This window comes from Protopterus annectens, chromosome 3.part1 (assembly GCF_019279795.1).
Source record: "Protopterus annectens isolate FY-2018-M chromosome 3.part1, PAN1.0, whole genome shotgun sequence".
Lineage (NCBI taxonomy): Eukaryota > Metazoa > Chordata > Ceratodontiformes > Protopteridae > Protopterus > Protopterus annectens.
The window spans coordinates 1,328,678,658-1,328,700,250 of record NC_056732.1 but is presented as its reverse complement, the minus strand read 5'-3'; the positions used below and the strand labels follow the sequence as shown (position 1 = coordinate 1,328,700,250).

Genomic DNA, 21,593 nt, shown 5'->3' with positions numbered 1-21,593 from the left:
CCCTTATAAGGTGCCTGAGAGAGAGTCAGACAGAACCTGAGGGAGGAGGCACGAGAGATGTTGGAACTAGGGGTGATTCAGGAGTCCAACAGTCCCTAGACCTCCCCAGTGGTGCTGGTGCCAAAGATTGATGGCAGCACCAGGTTGTGTGTGGACTACAGGAAATTAAATAGTCACAGAGTCAGATGCTTACCCCATGCTTAGGACAGATGAGGCCTTAGAGCAGCTGGGTGGAGCTAAGTATCTTACAACCATTGATCTTACCAAGGGTTACTGGCAGGTGCCCTTGACTCCCAGTGCTAGAGAGAAATCAGCCTTTATGACTCCTTTTGGCTTGTACGAGTTCACAAAGATGCCCTTTGGGATGAAGAATGCCCCAGAGATTTTCCAGAGGCTGGTAGATAATATACTAGCAAGAGCAGGAAGGTTTGCCCTTGCTTACCTAGATGATATTGCCATCTACAACCATTCCTGGCCAGAGCACCTTCAGCATGTTAGGGAGGTGCTGGGCAGACCACAGAGGGCAGGGTTGACCATTAAGTCGAGCAAATGTCAGTTGGGTATGGTGGAGGTCTCCTACCTAGGACATAGAGTGGGGAGTGGTAAGATAAAGGCCAGAACCTGCCAAAGTGGAAGCCATTCAGACATGGCCTGCACCTGTTACTAAAAAGCAGATGAGGGCATTTTTAGGGACAGCAGGGTACTATAGAAAGTTTGTCCTCAGTTATAGTACCACAGCTGCTCCCTTCACAAACCTAACAAGGAAGAACAGGCCAGATAAGGTAGTGTGGACCCCAGCATGTGAGCAGACATTCCAGAAGCTTAAAGAAGCTTTTGGAGGGCACCCTATGCTTGCCAGTCCAGATTACAGCAAATAATTTGTTGTGCAGGCGGATGCTTCGAACCACGGCATGGGGGCTGTACTTAGCCAGATTTCTTCAGAGGGGGAAGAGCACCCAGTGGTTTATCTCAGTCATATGCTCCAACCCGGGGAGGAATGCTATGCAGCTGTAGAAAAGGAAAGTCTAGCCATATTGTGGTATTGCAGAAGCTTCAGCCTTATCTGTATGGAAGTAAATTAACTGTTATGACATATCACAACCCCCTAACATGGTTAAACAGAGCCACCCAGCAAAATGCCAAGTTGCCAAGATGGAGCCTAGGATTGCAAGCATGTATGTCAGTGCAGCACCGCAGTGGGAGTAGCAATGCCAATGCAGATGGGCTCTGAAGACAGGGAATGGGGTAGGTATACTCAGACCTGACCCTCTCAAGCGGCGTTTCTTAAGGGTCACTTGAAAAACTAGCTTGAGTTCTCCAGGGGGGAGAAATGTGAAGGCTGCCAGCCTAGCCAGATAGAATTTTGTAGATAATTATGTCATTTGTAAATATGAATGTAAACTACAGGCTTGTGGTCTTAAATGTAAAGAAATACTGTTACATGTGGAACTGGAAATAAATGTGACAACAGTGCACTCTACTGACCAAAGTAAAGCATGTGGTGACCCTTTGAAGTATACAGTGGTGCCGAAAAGTCTACATGAAGAAATTATTTCTATTGTTTTAACCAAGAGTTAAATTGCTAGCTTGAAACATGCAAATGTATTTTTACTGCTTTGCTCCTGACCAGCTGCAAAATAACAAAAGGAGGTGTAAAAGAATGTAGATGCAGTTTCTGTTGGCCTGGGAACACCAGGAAAGTGTGAAATTATGTAATGTTTATCAGAACTGCAATAGCAATTTAAACAGAGAGAATCAGAAGGCATTAAGCATTTTTGTCTTGATCATCTAACTCACAGCACTCTGCCTGTTGTCTTATGCAAGTTATCTTACACTTGTGTTTTCTTTTAGGAATAGCTAGAAAGATTAGACTGAGTGTTTCTGTGATGTCAGAACTGTACTACTGAATTATTTTAAGTATTTCTGTGTGATCTCTGAACTCTTGACTAGCACTGACTGTGGAGTAGAAAGTATTGTCTTGTGGTTTTAATTATTTATTATTAAATATTTTAAAACCTTTTAACTGTGGCTGGTTTGTCTAGAGATAATTTAAGCTCTAGAGTACACTGCATATTTATAGTGATTACTGTACCAAGTCACTCTAATAAGCCTTGACTGTTTAGTCACATCTACCAATTGGATAATAATATTGCACAGTAATAACTGGACACCCTTTTAAGGGCCTTTGGGTAGCGGGTGGTGGCAAGTGGTACTACCATATAGTCTGGGTAAAAGGAGCACAGCTGGAAAACCTGTACCAGCCTTCCCCAGGAGTGTCTGTGTGGTTGTATAAACTTATCTCAAAGTGTGTGTGTGTGTCAGCTATGTGGGCAGGGACATGAAGCAATGGTTGGACAGAGATGGTGCTGGAGATTTTAGCTTGCCCAACTGCCTGAGATCTGGACCCTATAGCTGTGCCAGTGGGGAGTCTTATTGGGGACCTGGAGAGAAAGGGAGCGACCAGCCCCAGACTGACTGTGATCTCTGTGTGCTCTTATGGGAAATTGCACTTTACTGTGTGTATTTGTTATACTTTCCTCTCATGTAAAATGCCCTCTCTGGTGTTATTGTTGAAGATTGAGGCTCCTTGATTGCGGGGCCAGGGCACGGGCGTCACATTGCTTACCAGTAGATGTACAGCAGTATTTTCCTTACAGACACGAGATTTTGATGGAAGATGGTATCATCATGAAATGTCCAAAAGTGATTGTTCCAAAATCCTTTCAACAAGAGTATATTAAATTCTTGCATCATGACTACCCAGGAACTGATTCTACTACAAGGACGACAAGAGGGCTAGTATTTTGGCCTTCTATGTCCAATGATATTGAAAAGGAACTCTCAGCTTGTCCTGTCTGTAAGAGTACTAAACCACATAAACAAAAAGAACCACTTCAGCTAAACCAGATTCCTGAACTACCTTGATCGACAGTAGCTACAGATTATTTCGAATGGAATGGTCGACATTACTTCATGTTATTAGACTCTAATTCACATTGGTTACAAAACTGAAGAGACAATGTTATTTACTCCATCTCGCCTCCATTATTACATGTGGGTTCGGAGCCGATCCTCGGCTCCAACTCGGCCGCTTAGAAAGCCTGGAAACTTCTGACTGACTCGTGGCTAATAGGTATCCCATGATGCATGCGCACATTCCCCAGATCTCGTTTGCCTCTTCAGTCAGAAGCTTCTTTTGGTTGGCCGTGGCCAAGTGATTTAGTTCTTTATTATTATGACTGTTAGAAGTTTTTTAACTTCTTGTGAAGTGCTTTTCTTATTGCTGTTAGCCTTATTTTGATAACCGATTGTGTCAATTTAACCGGACTTTACTTTTTCCTGGATTTGACTGTCCTGCTATAAAATTTTTGGGCCTGTTGGCCTTTTTTGTGTGTGTGTTCCCGTATGTGTGTGCATTTTACTTAGAGGCATTTGTCTGTTTTCCTTTCCTTTACACTAGGTTCGTTTAAGTTAGAGAACCTAGTAAAACTGCCCTTGGTTGTTTGTTGTGAGAAATAGGGCTAGATCTGTTTAAGTTAGAGGATCTAGTTCCTCTCGTGTTGAGTGAGTGTGTTGCTTTTTCTCATCAATCGCCTATTGAGACTGCCATTATGTCTAAGGAACATAAAGAGCATAAATAGTCAGGATTTAAAAAGTGTACTAAATGCTCTAAAAAAATGTCCATCATTGATGGACATAGTGTCTGTGTGTACTGTTTAGAACTATACATATTCAAGAGACTTGTCTCTTTTGCCATTCCTTAGTCCTAGAGTGCTCCAGGAATGGAAGAATAAGTTGATTCTAAAAGGATTGCTAAAACCTTCTTTCGAGGAAGACCTAGCCAGCTCGTCCTCCTCTGCTAGGTCGCATTCTTCCAGTAAAGATAAGGGCAAGACCTCCAAAAGGCCTTCTCCAGCCTCAACTTCTGTCTCTGAACCTCCACAGAAGTTACCTAAATCGGAGATGGTCTCTGTCTCTTTGGCTCCACTGTCCTCGGAGCCGATCCTGACAATGCAGTGTCGGCACCTAGTGCTTCGGTGCCGATCACCAGCAGTCCTCTTCAGAGCCGGTCTACAGACATTCCACCAGTCTCCTCTACTTTAAAATCACCTATATTATAGAGAGCGAGGTCTCCAACTCTGTCCTCCAGATCCTCCAGGAGCTTTTCTGAAGACATCGAGAGAGTGGTGCTCAGACTCCTTAAGTCGTCGGCCTTGCCAAAATTTTTATCGGCTCCGACCACTTCTGTCTCGGAGCTGACTCCTGTTACCGACCCTGCTCTGTTTCCTCCTCCAACCCAGATTGGGCCTTTGGGGCAGACGCTGTCGGTACCGACTATATGGGTGTCCTTGGCTCCAGCACCCCAGGTGGTTGTCTCGTTGGAGCAGGGCTTGGGTCCGAAGCTCTTCGTTCAGGCCCGAGGGGGACACATGGAACAGAACCTCTTTGGTGCAGAGTCTTCCTCTTGATGCATCAGCCCGAGTGAGCTCGGACCCTACATCATTCTTGGAGCCGATTCCTTTGGAGCCATCGGTGCCTATGCTCTCCTCGGAGCCGGGGCATCATTCGGAGCTGGATGAATTGGTTTTCGTAAAGATGAGGAGCATGTTGGATAGTTCATCCGTACCACATAGGAGTACCGATGCTATACTCCCTCAAGCACCGACTACAGTCTCAGCATCCTCTCTCCTCCCGGGATGGTAGAGACTCACAGCCTCAGGACCCCTGTTTGGGTGGTCCTCGACCTTCCCAGAAGACCCCACTGAGTAGCCCCCTCGGAAGAGATCATGTAAGAGGAAGCATGTAGACTCCCCTGATGAGTCTGTCACATCTGACACTGACCTCGATGAGTCGGAGGGGTCCCCCAAGTCGTCCTCTGAAGATGTCTCCTTTGCAGATATTTTGGAGATCCTCAGACAGAGAGGCGGCTGGCCCACCGTTACCCCTTCCGATGAGGAGTCAGTGTCCCTGAAGGCTTTTGGGTCTCAACCCTCAGCTTCACGGGCGTCTCCTCCATTTGATGAATTGCTAGATCTCATGAGTCAGAAGGCATGGCAGACTCCTGATGCTGTGGAACTGGTCCCCAGGAGGCCAAATACATTTCTCTCCACCCCTAAGGACAAAGAGTTTTTATCTAAGGGTTTACCTGTTGATGCCATGGTGGTGGTGGCGGCCACTAAGAAGGAGCTAGCAGAGACTTCTTCTTCTATCCATCCACCTAACAAGGAATCCCGGACGATGGATAGGTACGGGAAGTGTATCTTCTCTTCAGCGGCTTTTACACTCAGATTGCTGAACTATCACATTTTACAAGACTTCAGAGAGATCTCTTAAAGGAGTTAGGAGATGTTCTTCAGGGTACCTCGACTGAAGCAGTCCCATCTACAGTGTCAGCTCAGTTGGCTACCCTCACATCTATTGTTAACTCCTCCATGCGGCTGATCTCATATGCAGCTGATGGTGCGAGTAGGGCCACGGGTTCAGGAGTCTCATTAAGGAGACATTCCTGGATGCATCTATGCAACTTTGCTGAGCCTTTCAAGTCTACGTTCACCAATGCTCCCGTGGACGGATCCTCTCTTTTTGGACCCAAGGTGAAAGATACCCCCACCAGGTGTGAGCAGGAAGGAAAGACTCCTTCTGACATGGGAGTCCATTTTACCGTTCCTTCTAGACCTTACGCTAAAGGTCAGAAGAGTGGCAAAATGTGGTTCAAGAAATCACAGAGACCTTTCTAGAACACACAAGGTGATTCCTCCTTCAGAGGCAGGGGAGGAGGAAATAATGGTAGACATTGCCCTAGAGGCAGGGGAGGCCCACAAAATCAGGGAGATCGTGATTCCTTTCGTGACCATCCCTATCAGCGTTCCTGATGTGTAACCTGACTGTGCGTCTCTGGAGCCGGTAGAGGGTCACCTGTCCTTGTACCCAGAAGCCTGGCTCAATCTCGAGACAAGTGGGTACAAGACATCATTACCAGAGGTTAATCTATACCCTTTTCCCATCCTCCATGTCCTCCTAAAAGAATCCCAGATGTACCACCCAATCACAGGGATCAAGCGGCTATAGAGACAGAAAAGCTGCTATTAAAAAGAGCCATTCAAAAGGTCTCAACAGACCAGTCAGGATTCGGAACTTACTCCAGGTTCGTTTTAGTTCCAAAAAGAACAGGGGACTGGAGACCCATCCTAGACCTCAGCAGGTTAAACAAGCATGTAAAGAAGTCCAAGTTCCAAATGGTCACTCTACAATCCATACTCCCTTTGTTGGGGAGAGACAGCTGGATGTGCTCAACAGATCTCCAGGATACCTTCTACCACCTAAAGATGGACAAAGCAGCAAGGAGCTACCTACACTTCCAGCTGGCAGCCAATCACTACCAGTTTCGGGCACTGCCCTTTGGTCTCACCATAGCCCCCCGGGTGTTCAACAAGTGCATGGCAGTAGTCACAGCTCATTTGCGGCGTCAGGGAATCCAAGTCTTTCCATACATGGATGATTGGCTCCTGACCGCCACCACCAGGCATCACCTAATTCAATCAAGAGATTCCACAATCAAGCTCTGTTCCCAGTTGGGAATCTCGATAAACTGGGAAAAATCCTCTTTTTTTGCCCACTCAGTCTATAAAACTTTTATAGGAGCAAACACAGACACAGTCGAGATGTCAGCCAGACTGCCTGCAGACAGAATACAGAATCTTGTGCAACGAATTTACAGAATACTTCCCCTTCAAAGAGTCAAAGCGAAGGTGGTGTTGCAGCTTCTCGGGACTATGACGTCAACCATAACCTTGGTTCCTTTAGCAAGACTACATATAAGAATACTCCAGTGGCTCTTCTCATCCCAGTGGTCGTTTCAACAGCTGCCCCTACATCATCAGATCCAGATTACAGATTCTTGCAAAAAGGACCTATGTTGGTGGATTCAACCAGGTCATCTTACCACAGGGACTCCCTTTGTACCGCACAGACCCATTGCCACTGTGACCACGGATGCCTCTCAGATAGGGTGGGGGGAGACATTATCTTGGCAGGACTGTCCAAGGCACATGGCAAGAGCAGGAGGCCCATCTGCATATCAATATCCTAGAGATGAGGGCGGTGCTTCTAGCGTTGCAAGCACTTCACGACCTTCTCCCTCTAGTGACGATAGCTATCCAGACCGACATCATGTCAGTTGTCTGGTATCTAAACAAACAAGGGGGGACCAGATCATACTGCTTATGTCGAGAGGCCATGAGAGTTTGGGATTGGGCGATTTCTTCCCAACGCTTTCTTGTTGCAACACATATCCCGGGGACTTCCAACGTAATAGCGGACAAGCTAAGCAGGGCAATTTTGTTACTTCACAAATGGTCCTTGAACCAGAAAATAGCCAGCATGATCTTTCACAAGTGGGGACAACCCTGCTGCGACCTCTTTGCCAGTCCCATCAACACCAAATGTAGCACCTTTTTCTCTCTCATCCCCCCTCTGGGGGAGTCTCCAAGAGATGCACTAGTCCACTATTGGCCCCTGGGACTCCTTTATGATTTTCCTCCTTTTCTACTCATCCCCAGGGTCATAGAGAAAGCAATGCTGTTGGGAAGCAAGATGATGCTCATCACCAATTACTGGCCTCGTCAGATTTGGTTCCCTTTTCTCGGGCCTCACATGTTGGATTGCCCATGGACGCTGGACCCAGTGCCAGACCTCCTGACACACGTCAGGTTCTCTTCACCCCAGTCTCTACACTCTCAAACTGACAGCATGGCTGCTCCAGTTCCATCACTAGTCAGGCTTCATGCTTTGTCTCCAGCTGTCACTAATATTATTACCTCTTCTCACAAGCCTTCGACCAGAAAATTGTATCATAGTAAATGGAAGAGATTTTCCAAATGGGCACACAATAGAGAAGTTGATCCATTTAAAGCTCCCATTACTATTGTTCTAGAGTTACTTTCTGAACTCTTTCACCAAGGTTCAGCGGCTGCTACACTCCAAGTTCAACTAGCACCAATATCTCATTTTCATGTGGGGATTAATGATTCCAGTCTTACGTCTCACAAACTGTGCAAATCCTTTCTTAAGGGTTCCACGATATTGAGACTACCTGTACAAGACCCCATTCCACCTTGGGACCTGAATTTAGTTCTGTCTAGACTTACTCTGCCACCCTTTGAGCCAGCCCATAGTTGTCAGTTGAAGTTTCTGTTTGGAAGACTCTTTTTCTGGTAGCAATAACCTCATCCAGGCGAGTTTCTGAATTACAAGCTCTGTCTGTTAAACCTCCATACTTAATTTTTCACAAAGATAGGGTCTCTCTCCGGACCAACCCTTCCTTTATTCCTAAAGTCTGTTCTCAATTTCACTTAAACCAAACAATTGAATTGCCAGTGTTCTTCCCTAATCACTCCAACAAAGCAGAGTATACATTCCACCAAATGGATGTTCACAGGCAACTACGTTTCTATATCCACCGGACCAAGGAATTTAGAAAATCAGAACAGCTGTTTATTTCCTTTGCTGAGGCGAGAATGGGCTTGCCAGTTTCCAAGGTTACACTTTCGAACTGGATCTCTAGTTGTATTTCCTTTATTTACAGTTCTCAAGGAAAGGAGTTACCCTTTAAAGTTAAAGCGCATTCCACCAGGTCTTTCTCTACTTCTGCTGCTTTCCAAGCCAGGACACCTATTGATAACATATGTACAGCAGCAACATGGGCTACTCCTCATACCTTCATTTCCCATTATAAATTGGATTTAACTTCCAGGGGTAGAGCTTAGTTTGGTTCCAAGTACTCAGGCGTATTTTCCAGTGAGCCACCCATTCAAGATGCTAGGGACGCATGTAATAATGGAGGCGAGATAGGACTACATAACATAAAGAAGTTATGTACTCACCATAACGTTCCATGTATGTAGTCCATCTCGACGAACATTATTACAAACCCACCCACCAGCCCCCTTCCTGGAGGATCTGGAAACAGTTTTTTTCCCTTTCTATAGTATTTTTTTGCCACAAGAGCTCCTTTTATTACAGTTTATTCTTCTGAACCTTTGTTCCTTTTTACATGTCTGATTCTGGTAGACTAGTAGTGAACAAGATCTGGGAAATGTGCGCATGCATCATGGGATACCTATTATCCACGAGCCAATCAGAAGTTTTCAGGCTTTCTAAGCGGCCGAGTCGGATGAACCCACATGTAATAATGTTCGGCGAGATGGACTACATACATGGAACGTTATGATGAGTACATAACTTCTTTTTTTTCTGTCCACGGTAGTCTGCACAAAGTCACTTCTGACAATGGCGCACACTTTACAAGTCAGCAGTTCAAAAGATTTGCTGAAATGTGGGACTTTATGTTACTATTAGTCCTGTATACCCACAATCTATTAGCTTGGCTGAATGTTTAGTTCAAAGTGCAAAACAGCTGTTGGAGAAATCTAAAGGGGAAAATACTGATGTTTTTCTAAATCTGCTTAATCTCAGAAACCTTCCTCATGACAGTTTACTTAGTTCACCTGCTCAAGTTGAGACAAACCAGAGCCACACTACCAATCAGTAAAGTGCTAAAAACAACAAAGCAGTAAAAGCTCAACTCCCAAAGAAGCGTTTGTCTCAAAAGCCCTACTATGACAAAACCAGCAAGCTTCTGAATCCATTAAAAGAAGGAGAGATAGTGAGGATGCAGACAGCAAAAGGATTTGACCGAATAGGACTTGTGAAACATTTTTGTGTAAGGAATACTGTGAAGAACAAAGATCGTACATCACCGAGTCGCAAGGTATGGAATTCAGGCAGAATCAGAAACATTTACTACCGGTGTCATTGTCAGGGTTACAACATTTTGCCTGTAATGGAGAATCTAATTTGTCCAATGTTCCTGTTCCAGAGAATGTTTCATCGTCTGTTCCTGTTCCTGAAAGTATCCCTGAAAATCCCGAAGCAGAACATTCCCCAGTGACTATCCCTGTTGCTATACACAGTTCTGATTAATACATTACAAGGTCAGGTCATTTCTCTCAAGACCTAGTCCTAGATACACAGCAACCTGAACATGACTGTTTATGTTTATATACGTCTGTATAATTTGCATGCTCATCTAACTGTCATTTTTATTTGCATAACAGAATAGTTAAAGAGGGAGGATGTAGATCAGAGTGCGTATTGTACCTTTAAGAGCCATTCCAGTCTATGGGCATGTGCATATAATTACTGAGCATGTACAAGCAAGAATGCCATTCTGAGTGAGCAGCCGAAGTGAACGCATGTATGTGTGTAGCAATCATTCAATTAGTTAGCTCGTTTAGGTTTTATGTTCCAGTCATCCAGCCTGATGTGTTTGTGTGTAATAAACAACTTAAACGAACACCCAAGCCTCATCTTCTTATATGAATACACAAGATGAGTGACAAAGTTGTGCAGATGCTGGTATGAAATCTGGAAATGTCAGAGGGGGGAGGGGGATGAATTTAGAGCTAAATGTATCTACTATTAAACTGGCTATGTCCTATTGGTCCAGGTATTTGAAATAATTTATTATCGACTCTGCACAGTACTGACCATGGTTTCTGAGGTTTGTAACATAATTAAAGTTTTGTGACTGTCCTTTGCCTGGGGGGGCAATTTTTACCTCACATCTGACACTGACTGATCTGCTCAGGGTCCAGATTTATTTTTACATGCAATTATTATTTTTTTTTATTTTATTATACAACCTGTTTATATTTGGGTTCCACCACAGGCATTTATGTTTGAATGTGACATTGTATCTATGTCTGATGGGGACAGATGAATCTATGCAACTATTCACATCTGCACAGAATTTGGAAGTAAAGGATTCCTCATATGCAATGGGGTCATTAAGTTAGAAGGAGATGCTGAGTTTAGCCAAGTCATCACTCACATTAAGTAAATTAGTCTTGGCATAATCTCTGAATACCAACGTAATGGACGATGCTTCATTTTTAAAGGTGAACGTGACTAATGTGTGGACCGATTTGACCAGACAGGGAGCTTCAAATGGCAGAGATCACAGCTGTCTCATACTGATGACAACCAAGTCCAGGATTTTATTACCCCTGGTTGGGGTGCGGACTGAGTCCAGACAGCTTATACTGATGAAGTTGAAGAATCTCTAGGCATACATATAAGAAGATGTACATATCTCTCAGTTAATGGAGGGACAATTGCACTTCCCTAGGATAATGGTGTTAGGCTTAAAGCATAGAACTCTGTACTAATCGGGTAGGAGTTATGGACTGAGAATGACAAAGGGAGTCCTATAGTTAGCCATGAAGTGTTAATGGGTCCTGTTAACAGGACATGGTAGAATTCCAGACTTAACTAGTCTGGACACGTTTAGTGCCCTCATCTAGTCTGGTGGACCTGAACATGTGGTAGACATTGAAACTTTTCACTGATGGGGTGCTTCCAATGGTCTTTAACAATGTCTGTTTAACAATGCACATATTGATGTTTTCCAGGGTAAGGAGTGATTGTAGGGTGTGGAGTTTTTTTTTTTTTTTTTTGTCAGGGCTCCATGCACTGAAAACCAATACATTTATGTTATCCGTATTATGTTTTATGTTGGAAGCATTTGAGGATTGAAGTTGCCTAAAAAAAGGCACTAAGGGATGGACAAAGTTTTAGCAAATAAACAAAATCAGGGGGGGTAGGAGTAGACCATTCCTAGCAAAGTAGTTGGGGCTGTTTACCATCTCCTCCAAGGTTTATATCAATTTATCTATATCTAATATATATATCTACACATGTACATATATGTATGTATAACAGGACACTTTACAATGACACCAGAAGGCAATTGTTGACGTCAATAATCTTTTGTTTGTATTGCACCATAATTATTGGTGATGGTAAAATGTTGCTCAAGATTCACACTTGCCTCGGATACATATTTTGTAAGCTCCATCATATCTCTCTTCATATAGTATAAAATAAAAAATGGTGTAGGAAAAGGAAGGTCGCCATGAGAGAAACATATCATTAATACTGTTTACTGTACACTCATAAACCCTTTCGTCCACTTGTCATACCATGAACTTCATTAGACAGAAAAAAAGTTCAATTCACTAGTTTAAACTATCCACAAATTAACCATGTGACATTTCAAATCCTGACCTCATCAGTCTTAAACTCTCCTACCCTTAAAGTTATAAAACATGCCTCCTTCCTTGACCAAATAACGTGTTAGTATGCAATCATAGTTAATAAGTCAATAAATACATTAATAAACACATTCATAAAAAGTTATAAAAAAATAAACAATAAATACTAACATACACCAAGGCACAGTAATGTAAAAAATCATGCAAAACAATTCCTACGTTCTCTAACTACGAAAATATATACATATATATACATAAAGTAATACAATCACAATTACCATTCATACAATTACCAAATTCATGCCACCCTTTACTAAATACCTTAGGAAAATTATGAAAAAAAGAATCATTTTAACAACAAACATAAATAAGTATAGAAAACCACAAAACATCACAAGTATACAAACCTAATATTTTCATATGTTGTCCTTCTCTTTTATCATTGAAATGTATTAATACTGAATGATTTTTAATCATCTAGCTAAAGCTATAATTTTCAACAGTTAATCGAACGGTGTTCATTCACACCTGATCAAGCATAGGCATTCAGCAAATCTGCCATATCAATTATTTTCTTTTCTCTAAAGTTAAGGAACATGGCCCCCCTCTGATGTCATTTTTAACATTATCAATTAACATACATTTAAAATGGTGACTCTGGTTAATATGTATATGTCTAGCTAATGTGTTATTTGTCTTATCCTTCTTAATACTATATTTATGCTTATAAATACGCTCCTTAAATTTATGTTCAGTTTTTCCCACATAAAAACAACAGCATTCCTGACAGAACGCTAAATACACCACTCGCCTAGTGCCACAATTATAACTACCCTGTATTTAATATTGGGACCCTCATACTGAAAGTACTACCTGCATAAATAAGTTTACAACAGGGACAGAAACCACATTTCCTCATTAAAGAAGGCCTCCCTTCTTCCTTTAAATTCAAGTTCTCTAAAATATTTTTAAGTTAGAACCTCTCTGAAATGTTATATTTGGCTTTTCGCATAGTCTGTCCCTAAAAAATGCATTCTCATCCATAAATACCTAATTCTTCTACAATATCCTTCTTAACATTTTAGGATTCTTTTATTCCATTATCTACATGTTCATCAACAGAAAGCGTTTCACTGCTCAAAATAGATTTAAAATGGCCATTTAACCATTTCTTTTGAACTTCATTAACTAACTCCTGAAGTAACTGATTAGGGTACCCCCTTCTAGTAAACATTTCCATTAAATTATTACACAGAAAGTGATGTTCCAGGGAAACCATCCATGCTGCTCGAATGAGCTGACCCTTAACTACAGATTTTTTATGCTGATAAGGGTGGGCACTTGTAAAATGGGAAAATGTATTTGAAGATGTATTTTCCTAAATATTTTTGAAATGTACCTTTTATTCTCCCCTCCTTTTCTAGAAGTACATCCAAGTAAGATATCCTTTCTGTATCAAACTCATGTGTGAAGGACAAGAACTCAGCAATACTATTAATACATCAGATAAAATCATTAATATTTTTCTTCTAGCCCTTCCATACAATAAAAATATCATTAAGGTTGCATGCCTATGAATGTAACTTATCATTTATCATATTATTATTAAATATAAATCTCCACTCCCATTGGTCACCACAATGTTAGCAAAGATGGCCCAATACTATGAGCCTACTGCAAAACCTGTTTTTTGCAGCTAGTAATAATTTTTGTATTTTTGACAGTAAATATTAAGGACTATATTCAACAGCTCCTCACACAAGTTAACTTCCTGTGCTAAACCCTTCATTAATAAAAATTCAGTCACTCACGGAATTCCTATATTTTGGGGTATGGCTGAATATAAATATTTAACATCAATAGTCAAAAATATATCATCAGCTCTAAAATCCAACTGGTTAGATTGTCTTTACAAATTTGTTTTTCATCCTTTAATAGATCTTTCTATTTATAAATCCAGGTATTTAGCACAGGAATAAGTAAATTAATTTCTCCCATCCACAATAGGAAGCATAGGCAGATTATTTAAATCCTTGTGGAGTTTAGGAACTCCAAACATAACAGGAGTCATCGGGGCTACCATATGTAAATAATTATAAAGCCTGGCCAAATCTCCCCTAGTAGTATAAATACCCCCTAGAGTCTCCACTGAAAAGAAGCTACTAGTCTAGTGGGGCTAACCCAGTCATCAAAAAGGAAAACAATTTCCCACTTACTATCCTCACCTACCTGCAAATCTATTGTCGAAAACACTCTCTTTCCTAAGCTAGAATAGTCACTACCACTACTCAGTGTGCACTCCATCTATAATTGTCAAAAACTACAAACAGCAGAATTAAAGATAGCTAGGAGATAAAAATTTACCTAACCATTGTGATGTACTTCATGCAATACACTGGCTTCTAATACCAGACAGTGTCACTCTCCTTCTAGGAACACTAATTTTAAAAATTCTTAAAACAGGGTACTGTCCTCCTCTCAAATGGGAATTACCAATGAAAGACCAAAACTAAACTCTCAGAAACAGCCAAGAAAATGTTCTTACCCTTTCCAGACTTAAATACAGACTAAACATAGGTGAGAAAGCTTTCTTAATAGCATGGCCTGCACTGTGGGAATATCTGTCTGCTAAGTGCATTGGTACAAGAGTAGGATTTTTAAAAACTTTAAAATTCTCTCTCTCTTTGCAAAAGCCAAATATTCATGCTTGAGTGATATTGGTTAAGAAACAGAACTTCACTCAAATCCCTTGTATATTAATAACTATATGTATAACTAGATATGTTTATTCTTATGTATATGCTGTCTTAACTTGCTTGCAGTATTTTCCTGGTATGATAACAGTTATATATATTCATTTGTCTTTTGTTGACCGGGTTAGTCCGAGCGTGTTCTTTTTCTTTCATTTTAATAGACATAATGTGTTTGTGCTGTCATACCTACGTAAATTTTGTATCACTGTACCCAGGAAGATGTAGCTGAAAAGGGTCAAATGATTAGCCCACCTACCTAGTCAACAAATTTAAACAACTGAATGGCCAAAATATAGAACACTTACTAACAGCTTCAACTAGGAAGCTCACAACATGGTTAAAATATGTTACTTTATACTACAGTGTTTTAGATGGATTAATATGCTTAAATAATAGCATTAATGACTATATATCAGACACTTTCATTGTGGAACAACATCAGTGGTGGACTCTAATTCTCAAAATGAGGAACTATACGCTTAAGGAGTGACAGCTAAGAGGAACGTTATTAATTACTTTAAATGGGTTCCTTTTTCTCAAATTTATGCCTATGATGTTTGAAGAGCACGTATGATTAAATGCGGAGCTCAGCATGAGATATCTTTAAACAAAACATTGATGCAATCCACACTAAGAAGATTGTAAAAGAATAAGGTATTGACCAAAGTACACGTGCATTGATTCCAATAGTATTTGTGAGCTCCAAATTACAGGCAAATCAAATGCAGCATGCTTCTCACTACCAGGGCAATATCTGCAAACCTCAAGGAACTAAATCAAATCATAGCAGCTAGCTTTAGAGTAAATAAACTACAAATAAGCAGTTTCTTCAAACCGGAACCCCTCTCAGGTCAGGAAATAGCTGGAAGACAGCAGACGAAGTCAGTTTTTCAAGAACATTTATTTTTACTATGCTGGTTGGCAAATAAGTATTCACAGCCTACTAAGTGGTACTACAATCATCTGCATCAATAGCTATTTATCAAATAAATAATCACAACCTACTAACAGAAAAGGTACTATAAGCAGCTGCATCGGAATGCAGTGATGCTCACATGTAACCTCAACCTTGGCTGAGAATTCACGGGCAAATCTTTGTTTTGGTCTAACTATGACTGAAAGAACAGAATTAGGGGTTCCGTTAAAATTATAACAATCCCGGTTTAGGTTCATCTACTCGCGTTTTTAATGTGCTTCTTTACACAGGTATGTATAACCATCAATTCCACACAGGCAGGAAATAGTTACCTCTCCCGCTTTGACGGCCAGCTGCACTGCAAAGTCCATGCAGTCTTGCCATTGATCTTGGAAATCGTCCCTTTCCCTCTCAGGAGCCTGCATATCCATCTGTTCCATGAATTAGTCCCGGACGGAATATACAGAACACCAGAGAACGTGCAAGCTAAAGCGACTCAGCTGAGAAGAGAACTGGATATGATCCAAGTCCCGCCTTCAAAAAAAAAAAAGAAAGAAATGAAAACAACAAGCAGGGGGATAGTCCCAATACGTCATTTGGTCCTCGAGAGCACTAGCGGCTGCATTACAACAATTAATTTCCTCCCACACTGTTACTGTTGCCTACAGCTACTACTGCCCACTGTCAGTTATCGAATGACAGCGAATCGAAACTTCCGGCAGGGTGGGTGTGTCCAGGCTGTTTTTTAGATTGGGTAAACCGCATGTTTAGCTGTGCTTCATTTTTAGAAAGGCTTGACAATTTTTGTGTATTATTGTCATGGAGTAATTGTTGGTACAGGATGAAAGAAATATTTAGTCCATTTCATTCCCAATCGCACATGTTCAGATGAAAACTAAAATGAAGTTCATATTCAAAGTCTTTATCGCAAAGCTGAATATTGTAGAAAATGAATGTGTGGAGGCCGAGGTTATATACGTGTTTGACTGCTTGTGATTGTAAGAATTAAAAAAATCTGGATTTGTTTAACTGTGCATACTCCAGAGATGTGACCTATGAATTTATATAAGTCTGCTAGCCTTACCTCCCAAGTGTACTTCATTACGGGGACTTAAAAGGTTCATGATCCTCAAAGTTCCACATTGAAAAGGTCCGTCACACATTCTATGTTAGGAACCTTTGTAACTGATATTCATGGTAAATAGAACTGAATCATATTATAGGTTCATAGGTTCATACTAGGCTATCTGCCCTAGGGCATTTATAAGCCTAGCCAGAGTATGTTTGGCTTTCGCCACCCATTTTAAATTAATTTTGCTATGCCCTTTTTCGAGGTTAGTATACTGTGCCTCTGTCTAACGGTGACACAGAAGTGATACCCGGGGTAAACCTACGATCTCCCATCCACTCATCAAGATTCCTCTTGTAGAGAGTCAATGAGGGGCTCTGCCTAACCTGGACTGGGATTTTTTTCCAGAGTGAAGGGAGCCTCTGGGTTATGAATCTGTCCATCCAGCATGTCCTATTTATTTCAGTGCTGAGGTTCAAGTCTCTCGAGCGTGTAGCTCGATGGGATTTGGATTTTTTGAGGTGCAGCATGTCCCTTAATTCCGGGTTGGACATGGCTTTATACGTCAGGCACAGGTCGCCTCTGAGCAGGCGGTATGCCACTGAGTAGAGCTGGAGTTTCTTTAACTGGGCAGCATATGGCATCTGTTTCAGCCCTTTGATCCTCTTGGTGAGGTACTTTTGGGGTCTTTCCAGTTGCTGCAGGTGTTTGGTAAGGTACATCCCAAAAGGGGCATTGTACTCGATTATGGGCCTGATGAGGGATGAGTAAAGAGGCACGATGACCTCCCCTAATCTAGATGTGAATCCCTTCATGATTAGGTGGGCTATATAAAATGTTTTTCTAACCACTTTGGCCACGTGGTTGTCAAATGAGAGATTGCTATCAACTTGGGTCCCCAGGTCCCTAATTACTTATTAATTCATTAAAAGAATATTTTAGTAAAAAAAAAAACATAGCACATCGTAACCATTCTATGAGCTTCCTAGTTGAATTTGTTAGTAAGCTGTTAGCAAGAGTGCTAGCAGATTAAAACAAGCAATGTCCAGGACCAAAAGGGATGTTAAAAGAAATTGCTTGGCGGTAGTGACAAATGTATATATCTCTCACGGGTACCGCATTATGTGGAATGTTCCTCGTTTCGAGTTTTATATAAAAGTATGTTTCACATTTAAATGAGTATGTCACACATTAAGTTTAAGTGGTGGTGCTGCGGTAGCGTTGTCGCCTCACATTAAGACATTGTTCTGTTCGATTCTCAGCTAGAACGTCTTCTGTGTGGAGACATGCGTGAATGGGCGTACCTTCGTTGAAGGTTGTGCGTCAGGGCCGGCAACTCGGCACGTAAAAATCTACTACCAATCATTAGCGGAACGGAGTTCCACTGTGGCGACTCCTAACCGGGAAAACCGAAAGACGCAGCAATCAGTGGTAAATAATACGCAATCATATTATGGCGAAATTGAAGTGTACATAGCTCTCAACCTTCCATCTCCAAAATGAGGAACACTAGCCCTCATAATGTGGAACAAATGGGCAAAATGTTGAACACATACTAATGGCTTACTAACAGCTTCATAGGTAGGCCATAGGATTGTTAAAATATGCTGATTTTACTTATAAAGAAAATCTCTTAATGAATTAATATGATTCATTTCTATTTACCATGGATTTCACTTAAAAAAATTCCCAACACTGAATGTGTGACAGAGTTTTTCAATGTGGAAGATTGAGGAACTTTGAGGAACATGAACTTTTTTAAGACCCCAATTGAGGTATGTTCCTCGTAATGATGTGCACTTGAGAGGTATGGTGCATATTAACCCACCACCGAGTTCGCTCTGGAATGGGCGTGCCCGCCGTGATTGACATGCCGGAGGACGGGGATTACAACGGCAATATGCAGTGATTGACACGCAATGCAAATGTAACGGTAAATCTGTGTCATGTAGCATAAACAGTAGACAAAGGTGTTGCACGAGCATTTAATAAGCAGAAACACATGCTAATAATGACATGTTTAACAGGCACTACATAAGGTGCTTCTATCATATCATATATTGTCCAACTTAAATCAAGCATTTAATTGTTTGCGCTACTACTACCACACCAGCCAAAGCTCCGTATGTACCCAACATAAATTCTTTATCCCTGCAGTTTTTGAACTTCACCTGCAGTAACTCCTGTAGAGAGAAGAAAACCTAATAGACGATCTTCAGTAACTGCCACTCAAATGTGTCCTTCAGATTTGCAGCTTCTCATCAAAAAGTTGTAGTCAAATATTTATTTCAGATAGAACAATTTCTAATGATCTGCAATGTTAGCAGCAGCTAGAAGACCACCTTCTACCTTGTACAGTCCTTTCCTCTGGAATTACTTCCTCAAATTTCTATATGGTGTCCCTAAACTAGAAACTGCCTTTACTTCAGCAAACCGTCACTGTTGTTTAACCACCAGTATCCACCCAAACTGCCAGCCATACCGTGCGCTACTTATGTAAACTTACCTTTATAATCCCTTGCTTTTCTCCACTGACTGAAGCAGTGGATATCCATTCCGATACTTGAGCTACTTTATTTGCATAGTGAAAAAAAGCAACGGATCCAAACAGGAAATCACCAGTCGTATAATATCCTTAACGCAATTTTTATTTTGTTACAAGACAAAGTAGCGTTTTCGCTACACACAAATGGTAGCTTCACTCTGAAGAAGCTACCATTTGTGTGTAGCGAAAACGCTACTTTGTCTTGTAACAAAATAAAAATTGCGTTAAGGATATTATACGACTGGTGATTTCCTGTTTGGATCCGTTGCTTTTTTTCACTAGTTTAATTTCTTTTCTCATGGTTACTTTATTTGCATAGAATAGCTGTATTTCTGTTAATGACTCCACATGTACACCAATGCACTTAACATAATTAGGCGTGGCATGGTATATTTAGTACCTGTACCACAACTGTTTAGTACTGCAATTAGCCTAGCCCACATGGTCAACCATTCTTAAAGATTTTGAGAATAGTCCACTTCAGTATAGCATCTCCTTTTACAGCCATTCTAATTATCTTACCCTGCATTAAATTGCTTTCTATCTAACCCAAGTACAACTACAGATTGCACTGCCTTCTTCATACCGTTATATCGCACTTCCTAGATTTTAACATGTACATATTCCCACACAGTAAAAAAATACTCTTAATGCTGATTAACTTCGCGAAATAAAGAAATGATTTGATTTCACATCAATCGCATCTCCGTTTTTATGTTATACGTATAACGTTTTCGGTATTTTCTGTATAATCTGTCTAATCTTTATCAGTCTAACTTACCTTGTGTTTTGGTGGCATCTTTCAATCAAACGGTGGGCGGTGCAGTCAAAATGGTCACAGGCGGGGTTTGGGCGGTGCTTGCTACTGCGCATCTGGTGGGTTAATACACTTCAATATCGCCCATATTATTTCATCAAAATAATGTTTAATTATAAAATAATTAATTCTATATATCATCTGGCCTTTTCATCTGTTGTTAGTAAGTCCTTAGTAAATATTTCACATGAGGTTGTATTCCACATTTTGGAAAATGAAGATTAAGAGCTATGGGCGTAAACCTAAGGTGTGTGTCTGTGTGCGTGCGCATCCATGTGCTGTATAATTTGTGGCTAAAATATACAAAGATGATTGGACTGCCGTGTGGGTGGCCACGGTGGTGCAACAGTTAGTGTTGTCTCCTCCCAGCAACAGATTCTCCGGTTCAATTCGCACCTAGGGTGCCTTCTCTGTGGAGTCTGAATGTCCTCCTTGCGGTCACATATGCATTCTCCAGGTGCTCAGGTTTCCTCCCACATTCTAAAGACATGTAGTAGGTGGATTAGACACTATGAATTCGCCATAAGAAAGAGTATGTGTGCGAGGGAGTGGTACAAATGAGCCACCCAGTGGTGTAAACGTTGGCTCGACATGCTTTTTACTGCTGTAGTGACATCTCGACTCCATGTGCAAAAAGGGGTTTGATTGTGGATGGCTGCACTACCCGCACATATTATGTAAGCAATGATGAAGTGGAAAAAAAACAGCATTTTGCTTTTCGGGAGAATACTTCTCAATTTATTTTCTCAATAATTCTGGACAAAATCAAAAATAATGAGGCAGGACAAGGCCCAAAATCAATAGCAGTTTATAGAAAGTTTTGCATTAGCATTCATTTTTCTGAAGAACAAGAAATGTAAAACTGTAATGTTTGAATTTATTGACTGATTGCAGTCCTCAAGGATTTTATTTTAAATCAAAAATTTTATGAGGGACAAGGCAAAAATATGAGACAAAATCAGAATCAGTGGAAAGGTATGTGCAGGAAAGTACAGTTGTGTAAAATATTACCATAACAGTAGATGTCTTTCTTTTCACTGTTGCAATATTCCTGAAATAAGGGATGCCCTGTCCCAGGCAGCCCATACTCAGCCAGTATGGTAAAGCTTGAAAAGGATCTTGTTTGCTCCGTATGTCACATTTATGATCCTTGTACAGAATGTACGGCATAAAAGTCACTCAACAAGTGCTATTATGTCTCAGTCACAGTATATTTTGGAGTGAATGACTTCAGACGTACCTCTCTGGACTATATGAACACAGACATGACAGAACTCTCCGATTATGTGTCCCAGACAGGTATGTCCCTAGCCCTAAGCAGTATCCTACTCTCACCCAGGATGATGCCACAATATTAACAAAAAATGATTGACTTCAACA

General features: G+C 41.1%; 1 protein-coding gene across 1 annotated transcript in view; it reads right to left on the bottom strand.

The window, feature by feature from the left end:
* IMPA2 (inositol monophosphatase 2) overlaps positions 1 to 16,462 on the bottom strand; it is a 691,308-nt gene extending 674,846 nt beyond the window's left edge. Inside the window, exon 1 of the mRNA XM_044067365.1 lies at positions 16,115 to 16,462. Coding sequence (XP_043923300.1) covers positions 16,115 to 16,222 — 108 coding nt within the window. The 5' untranslated portion in view covers positions 16,223 to 16,462. The remainder of the gene's footprint in view (positions 1 to 16,114) is intronic.
* Positions 16,463 to 21,593: the final 5,131 nt, after the last annotated feature.